Below are 10,117 nucleotides of genomic sequence, written 5' to 3'. Positions count from 1 at the left end.
GGGAGTACTCCTCCTGCTGGGTGGTAAGGTGTTAACATCTCCACACCCCCACACCCCCACCCCCCCAACCTCTTTCCTTATCTGTTGTAGCCTGGGGTGTGAACAGTGACATAGAGGGTACAGAATACACAGTTTTTGGTTCTACCCACATAATGATAAACTGGTCACAGTCCCTGTAACTATGACAACTTGATAGAGACTGAGGGAATTAAAAAACTTCTCTCTTTTTAATAGCTTCAAAACACAGTTTAACAAAATATTTTCAGTCATGTTCCTGTACGTTCATTTCCCAGAAAAAGAACACTTGAGAACTACTATTTACACAAAATTTACCATATCAAATTAAGCCTGTTAAATTTTGCATTCCTTTTCAAAAAATTAATAGAAACAGGCCACTTCAGTTCTGTAGTTCAGAAGGTAGAGAGCTGATGATTCTCGTCATTGAGACTGAAAAAAACGTTGCTAGAATTATGAACCCGACTGACGTACAGAAGTCATTTGGGTTTCTTATTCTATGATTGTTCCTTCCATCAACACCCTGAATTCCTCCAAGATAAATGTATGGACATATTCCTTATTACTTGTTACCTTTTGGTTTGTATGAGTTGGGGCTTAAACACATACATCCAGTTAAGTTATGATCTTCCCATTTCTTAGAACTATATAAACCTGAAGACATCTGAATTCATTTTATAACTCTTTACATATGTTGTTAGAATCATAGAAACATAGAATTGTTTCCGTTCGAAAAGATCTTTTGAGTCCAACCATTAACCTAACACTGCAAAGTCCACCACTAAACTACATCCCTAAGCACCTCATCTACACATCTAAATACCTCGAGGGATGGTGACTCCACCACTGCCCTGGACAGCCTGTACCAGTGCTTAACAACCCTTTCAGTGAAGAAGTTTTCCTAATATCCAACCTAAAGCTCCCCTGGTGCAACCTGAGGCCATTTCCTCTTGTCCTATCACTTGTTACTTGAGAGAAGACACTGACCTTGCTACAACCACCTGAAACAAGGTCTCCCCTGAACCTTCTTTTCTAAAGAGTAAACAACCCCAGTTCCCTCAGCTGCTCCTAATGATATGTGTTCTCTAGACCCTTCACTGGCTTCGTTGTTCTCTGAACACACTTCAGAACCTCAGTATCCTTCTTGGAGTGAGGGGCCCAATACTGAACACAGTATTCAGGCTGTAGCCTCACCAGTGCCAAGTACTGAGAGAGAATCACTCCCCTAGTCCTGATGGACACACTATTTTTCATACAAGCCCAGAAGCCATTGGCCTTCTTGGCCACATGGGCACACTGTTGGCTCGTGTTCAGCTGGCTGTCGATCAGCACTCCCAGGTCCTTTTCTGCCAGGCAACTTTCCAGCCACTCTTCCCCAAGCCTGGAGCATTGCCTGGGGTTGTTATGACCCAAGCGCAGAACCCAGCACTTGGCCTTGTTGAACTTCATACAGCTGTCCCCAGCCCATCGATCCAGCCTGTCCAGGTTCCTCTGCAGAGCCTTCCTACCCTCAAGCATATCCTACCCATCTTCATATTGCCTGCAGACTTACTGAGGGTGCCCTCAATCCCCTCATTCTGATTATTGATAAGGATGCTAAACAGAACAGGCCTCAATACTGAGTCCTGGGGAACACTGTTCTGACTAGCTGCTTTGTGTGGGTACTGTTAGGTACCCACATAATGTACGTCTGGAAATGTTCTGCTTGTTTGACTTTAGTCATCCACCTATGATTCAGAATTCTCTCTTCTTGAAAGGTTAATGCCTGTTTACGTGCAGGGTTCTTTTGAGATTTGGGTTGAGGTGAACAGATACCTCAATTCTGTCTCAAGTCACTGAAAAGGTCAAAGGTTTTGATGTGGTCTGGACAGTGAGGGTGGCCTCTTATTCTTTGTATAATGATCTAGTGGGTACAGCATTCACAAACCATGTGGAAGGTTGTTGAGCCTATGTTCTTCTTAGCTTGAATGGCACTGAGCCAATATTCCCCAAAAGTGTATGAGCCACTAGCCTGTAGAATATCCTGAGGTGATGCATTTTTCATCCTTCATCTCAGAACACAACCATTTGCAAGCAGGCATGCGAGGGTGATGGAACCTGTCAGGAGTCAAACATGAGAAGGTTTCCCATATAGAAATCAGGGTCTTCAGACAGAAGGGTGCATAACAGTAGTTCCAGACCTCCCAAATATGTTTGTTAGACTGTTGCCGCGTTAAAAGCCATACCAAAGTCTGCCTGTAGAACAAAAATAGTCCCTAGGTTGTATCATGAAGCTGAACATTTCCACTGCTTACTTCAGCCCTCTCACATAATTTCAGATGAGTATAAAAGAAGGAAATTCAGACACGGACTTGAGAATTAATTTTTACTGCAAATAGTTGGAAATATAGAACATAGTAAAGATAATATATAAAAATAATCCTAGCAGAAAAAGAATGGGGACAATGCTAAAAAGAAATAAATGTTACCACCATTTTTACTGCTAATTTGACTAGATAAAAGAAAACAAAGGCCCCACTATGCATAGTAACACAGATTTTCTTCTCAACTACAGGAAAGTGAGAGACGCAACTGGAGTTGATATTAATATGCGCGTAGGCGTGCACTCTGGGAACGTGCTTTGTGGTGTTATTGGGCTACAGAAGTGGCAGTACGATGTGTGGTCACATGATGTTACTCTGGCAAATCACATGGAAGCTGGAGGAGTCCCAGGGTAAGAGGCTTCTCTGTTGCCTTTGAATGCACGTACTTTTGTAGCATGGAGAAATGCGTAGGTACCATGTCTTCAACCATCAGCCTTCATGGAGAAATCTGAACTAATTCCTAGTGCTTCCTTAAAGAAAATAAACCAGGCACTTAGTATTTCCTGTGATTGAAAGAGGGTTTTGTTTTTTTTTTTTTTTTTTGTGGTAGAAACCTTTAGATTTACTTCCATTACAACTTATACAAATAAGGTTAGATGAATTGTAAATGAAGTGAGCGATGTATAAAAAGTATACCCAAAAGTTAGTAGAAAAGGTTGATCAGGTTCAAATTACGCTTTGAATTGCTATTTGTGATTCTGACATTCTTTTAAAATATATTTTCAGCCGTGTTCACATCACCTCAGTCACCCTGGCACATTTGAATGGAGCTTACAAAGTGGAAGATGGAGATGGAGATGTGAGGGACCCATATCTGAAAGAGCATAATGTTAAGACTTACTTTGTAATCAATCCTAAGGTTAGTAGTACTTTTATTTTGTGGCCAGTCATAGTTATTTTTGCACAGGACCACTAATCTCTTTATTGAATAATTGAACACCGTAAGATATTGATCAGAGCTATTACTACAGCCAGAAATACATAATATTTACAATGCAAATCCTTCCCGCTCTTCAGAAATAAGTCTCTCATCTTTCCCAGCAATATACTTAAGAATTGCAGGTTCCTAGCATCTCTCCATTTTTAAGTTCCTAAGCATGCACTGTACGGTACCAAATGATGCTTTACTGCTTCAGAAGGTAATGAACACCAAGGCTGATATCACCTTTTGTTCTCTGTCAATCAGGGAGAGAAACGAAGCCCTCAGCACCACATTAGACCTCGACATACTCTTGATGGAGCCAAAATGAGAGCTTCCGTCCGCATGACCCGGTACCTGGAATCTTGGGGAGCAGCCAAGCCATTTGCACACTTGCACCACAGGGACAGCATGACCACTGAAAACGGCAAGATTAGCACAACAGTAGGGGCCTCCTTATGTCATTTCATACAATTTAGCAATATTTGAAAGAAAAAAGTTGCTCACTGCTAAACACCTGGTCATTTCTGATAGAAGATACATGCATTTGTATGGGGCCTAAACCTAATGAAGTTGCTGGGAGCAACATACTTGCTTAATACACAATTTGACCCTCTGAGCTTGAGCCCAAATCACAGCATGTAGAGTCGCTGCTGTTCACCTTGTGACGAGATACCTTTGGGAAGGAGTACTTCTGATAGAGATATTCCCTGAGATCTATTTGCTATTTAGCTACCTCCTCCATTTGGAACTTGGCCAAACCTGGAGCAAAGACCATGAAGTTTCTCTGGGAACTGCATCTCTACTCACTGTAACATCTACCTTTGAAGGTGTACAATTCGTTCATCAGATATGGCTGATGGCCTGAGTATCACAGTACTACAGTGCCATATTACATCTCTTACAGTGAACAGAAAAAAATTCTTTTTAATTTTACTAACATTATTTTACTACTGTAGTAAGACACTGTCTGTCTGCAGCTTCTATGTTGCATTATCTTCTACTTCTAAAAAGTGCAAACATAAAGGTAAATTTGAATATTTTTCAACATTGGTGTTCAGTTTTGTTCCTGTTACATGTGAAGACGTAGGACTGAACCACTTAACCCATCTTGTTCAATGCAGTGCATCAGAACTTGGATTGTGATGTGTTTGTTACAGAAATTACCCACACATCACTATTAATCACAAAATAATTGTGTCTGTGATGGCTGCTCTTGCTTATAAATAAAAATTACTGACCATTACTTGTATTTGGCCACTCAGATTTGTTTTTTCAAAAACACTTAACGTTTTTTGCTAAAGCTGGCAGGAATTCAGGCTATGTTAAAACAGTGGTGACTTTGAAGCAGTGACTTTCTAGTAAAGCAAAACATTCTTGGTTTCAAACTGTTATATTAGTTATTTAGTCTTCATAATGATAGATTAGTTTGTTTCCAGGTCACTCCATCGTCACTCTTGGCTTAGTTTTCTTTTAGATAGTTTTAATCTAAGCTAAAACTATTTGCATTGGAAACTTCTCCTTTACTCACCATGTTTTCAACACTATTTTTAAAGCAATTTAATGTTGTCAAAGTCTATTAGCATTCACTGATATATTTTCTTCTGGTTTTTAGGATGTTCCCATGGGGCAGTATCATTTTCAGCGTTGCAGAGAGAGGTAAATTTATTTCTTAAAATCTCTTAATCATAGAAAGTCCGTACACATTATATGCATTCATATATATATATAAAAGGCATATAAGGCTTTCAAATATTGAGGACTGTTTCTCACTCAAACTATTTTTTCAGTTGATACCTTTTACACGGAGAAGGTCTATGGAAACCAATTTGGCAGACATGTTACTTATGAATTGTGATTACACTTCCTGCTAACAAACAGCATCATTCAGAATTAAAATGTTGATGTGCTACTACATGTTTTTCCTAATGACCCAAATGGTCTACCTGGGGGGGAGGAAATTATATGCAGGAAAATTGAGAGCAGGCACAAAGGGTTAAATAAACACCAGATGGAAAGGTCTGTTACTAATTTGTGTTAAAGCAGCTCATAATATGTACAAAAAGAGACATTTTACATATTTTGTTAAATTGCTTTGTATTTGCATTGTCTTTTATTATTTCAAAGTCTGCAGTAAGTTTGCAGTAGTAAACATTCAAAAGGCATTTTGTGATCTTCCTGTAGTGCTCTTGCTACATAAAATACCTGCAAAATCACAATCGTTTGAAGTTTTTATTCTCCTCATTGATACTTGAATGACTTTTTTAGAAATGTAAACAGATTTGAATGACATCTGTTTAAAAAACACGCTTAGCACTGTCAGATGCCTGGAATGGATTTTATTGACCTCTTAACACTCCAGATCATTTCTTTTTTGCAAAATTATAAGTAACATCACAAATACCATATATTGTGTTGGTTTTTTATTGCCTTTGGTTATGCAGAGAAGTCATTCTGTCTGTTCCTTCCCCATCTCTCTGCTTGGCACATGGCTCCTCAATACATCACAGGTTACTGGAGATCTATGCAATTACCTAAAATACTGCTAAATTCCAGAAGATGAACAAGCTTTGACTGAAAATGAATGCTACTAATAAAAATAGTCTCTTTTTTTAAAACTGTGCATTTACATTTGGACAGTATGTCAAAAGGACTTCTCTCAGCCTTATGGTAAAAAGAAAGATTGCTGAACTGTGATATTTGCAACTAATGCAATGCTATACATTTCTGAGATGTTCTTCCTTTTATGTTTCTGAATTCCACTCCAAAATAGAAGAAAAAGGTGCAAATGTTACCATGTGTCTTGATACCATGTTATGGAAGGTGTTTCTAAAAACCACCTGGAATCTAATGTCCATAGTGAGATATATATAACTAGAATTATAGGTAAGCTAGTTAGTCATTCCCACAGGAGAGAGCTCAAATTATAATAAGCACTTTGAAAATCAGTATTTTATTATTATATGAAAACACAGGGTTTGAAGCTTGACTGTAGGCTTCTGTTTGTGGCAATCTTAGCTGTTATCTAGTTAGATGATAGCCTTATATTGTTAGGGATCTGCCAAGAGGATTAAGTGTGATTAGATAATGTCTCCTCATCTGCCTAGTTATTTCTTCTAGGCATATTCTTTCATATGTGAAAAGTAATTTGTAAACAATTTCTTACCCAAATTCTATAGCATTGAGTAGTCATTAAGTCAGTTGGGTTGTTTAAAGTTACTGTAAGTGCACTGGTATAATTTCTGCATGAACTGAACTCCTGCAACAGAAAAGAAAATCCGTGTTACCTTTGACAGAGTTCAATTTGTAGGTTAAGAAAAATTTGGTAAGCAAAGAGTAAAATTTCAGATGTGACTGTTGACTCCTTACAAAACACTTTAAGTTAACAAGAGGCAGACATATATTTGAAATACTCCATTTTTAAGGAGAGCACAACTGCTGAAAGGACTGATGATGTTTGCAGTAACATATGTTAGCAAAGACTAGCCCATTCTGATGATCCTCTGTTGTTTTCATGCTGAGTCCAGTGAGAAGAAAAGATCCTTTTTTTTCATTACAGTTGTGTTTTAAGTTATAAATAGAGAAATGTGACATATGTTTGAAGCTAATTTCAGACTCGGTGCTCAGTTTTCTTCTTAAAAATAATAAAATATTTCCAAGAAAAAAATATTTAACAGGCTTTTGGTAGAAAACACTTATGCCTCAGTGCACTAGCAGTGCACTAGCACATTACTGCTCATCATACAATTCTGACAAGCATCTTTAAAAATAACTAGAAGAAACAGGATGGGTTTATGAATATGAGCATATTCCTGTTCTTCTTCATGAAGTCATAATACTGTGGAAGACCTGCCTTCAACCAGAATTTCTTGAACTCTCTTGTGGTTTTTTGTGGTGTTTGTTTGTTTGTTTGTTTTAAATGAAATGTTTTCTTGTGTTTGTTTTTTAAATGTTCCCTGATAGGTAAGCTTTAGATTTGTGTGTGGTTTTCCAACACTGTAGCTTATGCTGTTTTTGTTAAGAGCTTATTATGAAGCTCAGTGTGTCTAAAACCTAAAGCTGCTATTGCAGCATAAATGTTAAAGAATTATGTTCTTCACAAGTTTATGCCAGCTGTCACCCTATTGTTTATAGTTCATGTTTATTAACAATAAATAATTTTCCAAAGTAACTTCCCACATTTTTAATTTCAGAACAAAATCACAGAAAAGAAGATTTGAGGAGGAACTGAATGAGAGGATGATCCAGGCCATTGACGGAATCAATGCTCAAAAGTATGTTTTTATCCTCTGTTGTCTTCTTCCTTCAACTTTGACATAAAACTGCAGCAGAGGGTAGTGTTTACTATTTCTTGCTCCCACATGCACAAAGAAGTCTGAAGACAGTAAACATGTTGCCAATATTGGCATAGGAAGCTCTGCACATTGTGAAGATGTGCTATACAGCAACATTTTCTACTATATGGGATAAGACAGTGCCTGTGAATCACTGTGTCACAAAGGTTTAGACTTGTCTTGATTTTCATGGCAAAAGGATTTTTGCTCTGTTGGGCAAATTGTTGGAGAAGGCAACATGGCATGTATGTTTTCTGTGTCCCAGCTGGAGGTGATACTGATGTTCTCCATTTGCTGATGAATAGATAAGACAGAGTGAAAAATCAATACCAGTCCAAAAAAAAAGTGTTCAGATTTCTTACTTTTATTTGATGAAATAAGGGAATTGCCCTTCAAAAATGTGCACAATAATCGTGATGAATTACATGTTTCCCCCCTACTTTGGAAGCTCAGAATCTCAATCTGCTTAGTATTGTACCTAAGAATTAAATGCTTATGTCACATTTGGGGTTTTTTTTTTACATCTGATAGTCCTATTAAAAGGTAATTGACTTTAGAAAAATATTTTTCAATGATTAGTTAAAGAAAACAGTATTGATAGTTATAGGTCATGCAAAGAATGCAGTGAGAGTAGCTCATATGATAGGCAAAGACTTGATTATACTAGAGTTGCCTAAAGCAGGTATATAAATTTTGGAAGGTTTTATGTGTCTTCAGGTACACTTGCTCTGATAAGTGAATTGTAAAAATGATGGTCTGGTGTTAAAAATAAAGCATTTGTATAAATGCATTAAGAGTAAGTATTGGTATGATCATACTTTATGTTTTATCTCAGAGAATCCCTGTCTTATTTAATTAGTGCAAAAAATACAGAGAAATTTGGTGATAAAAGATAATTGGGTGATAAAAAAGGGCTCTGAAAAAATTTTAGTGCATTCTGTGAACTACATGGGGAATTTCAGAAATATAAGGTATGATCTTATCTATTACAGCGGCTGAATGCTACTTTTCCAAAACTAGATCCTCTACCTATCCCTGTATTGATTTGCAGAAGGAATCACTTAAACAATATCATTGAATTGGTCACCTAAGTTGCCAAAGGTGCTGATTCCCCAAACAGCAAGTTAATTCAATAATATTTTACCTATGTGAAGGCTAAGTACTTGGGAAAAATTAGATGAAAGATTTCCTGCCTTTAGGACACAAAACTGATCTTTTTTTGTTTTGTTTATAATTGTGCAAGGCTTTTTTGTGCTTCAGTTTTTTGGCTGCTAAATGAAAATAACAATATCAACTAACCTAATGGAGTGGTTGTGAAGTATTTTGCTTTTGTGAATCAAGAAGCAAACTTCTTAGAAAATCTATGAGTAAACTGGTATTTCTAAATGTTTTTAAAAGTAAAGTTTGGATTGTGTAGTGAATAAGTCTATGTCTGAAGAAAAAATATTATACATAAAATAAGGAATTAAAATTACTATTCTTTTAAACTTTTTAGTGAGAAAATGTCATGAAAATAGTTCCAAAACAAACATTCATTTTACAGAGCCATTGTTTCTTCCAACACTGAGTTGTCAGCACAATCTGACTTTTTCATCCACATCACGGTTCCTTTCCTCATATTATTCTGTGGAAAAAAAAGTAACTGGTTGCAAGCAAATGGTCATAATGTGTGGGTCTTTGGATATTACATGCTCAGGTGTTTAACAGCCAGTAACCGGAAGATAAGCGAATGCAGAGTCTGGATCTTCTTAGTCCAGGACAAAGCTGTAGTCCAAATGAATCACTGTTTTTGCAGGATGTAAAATAGTGCAGTACATATTGAAATGGTACCTCAGGTTTTTCAAACAGTGCTGCATTTTCTCTGAGCTCCCTCCTTCCCTGCTCTCCTGCTGGTTTGCAGGCTGGCTTAGCTATCTTTCCACAAAATTGCCAAGCACCACATGCACATACTGTCAGTAGCTTGGGGCATGTGTGTTCAGTTCCTTCTGGAATGGAAATGAAGCAGTGGCATCTAAAAAGCAGCCTGCTGGCCTTATAGCACACTTCAGAGTAGTAGATTTAGTTGGCAGTGCTCCTTGAAGAGTTGCATGAGGAAAGTTCTGACCTATTTATTTATTGCTATTCTGTTAGAGCACTACATTAGAAGATAAGTAAATACAGATTGAAAAGAGCACGTGAGGAACAAAGAGCTTCTGTCTCTCAGCTGAGTACCTTAGCCATTGGGGTGTAAGATTATACTTCCTCCATGTTTCTGTTCCTTGTATCTTAAACAAAGCATTCCTGGCTGCAAATTGCCCATCCTGCACAGGAGCAGGATGCGTAGCCCTATTTGTGCGACCTTGACCCTTGGTGGCTAGGGGACTTCTGTAGGACATGTGCTGAATGGATAGCAATCTGCTAGCTAAATATATACCTACAGAGGGAGCTAAACTAAAGTGGTTTAGTGTGTTAGAGAGACACTTTCCTCTCTGTTTTTTAAGTCACAG

At 37.6% G+C, this 10,117-nt stretch overlaps 1 protein-coding gene across 1 annotated transcript in view; it reads left to right on the top strand.

Moving 5' to 3' along the window:
• Positions 1-10,117, top strand: part of LOC103770963 (adenylate cyclase type 2) — a gene marked incomplete at both ends in the record, with an annotated part of 28,684 nt that overhangs the window by 8,375 nt on the left and 10,192 nt on the right. The window contains 5 exons of the mRNA XM_008938244.1: positions 2,570-2,728; positions 3,105-3,237; positions 3,565-3,741; positions 4,913-4,956; positions 7,491-7,571. Of these exons, the coding sequence (XP_008936492.1) occupies positions 2,570-2,728; positions 3,105-3,237; positions 3,565-3,741; positions 4,913-4,956; positions 7,491-7,571 (594 nt within the window). The remainder of the gene's footprint in view (positions 1-2,569; positions 2,729-3,104; positions 3,238-3,564; positions 3,742-4,912; positions 4,957-7,490; positions 7,572-10,117) is intronic.

The sequence above is a fragment of the Merops nubicus genome, unplaced genomic scaffold (assembly GCF_000691845.1).
Source record: "Merops nubicus isolate BGI_N331 unplaced genomic scaffold, ASM69184v1 scaffold6984, whole genome shotgun sequence".
Classification (NCBI taxonomy): domain Eukaryota; kingdom Metazoa; phylum Chordata; class Aves; order Coraciiformes; family Meropidae; genus Merops; species Merops nubicus.
Note: the sequence above shows the minus strand (reverse complement) of the source record. Positions and strands in the feature narration are given on the sequence as shown.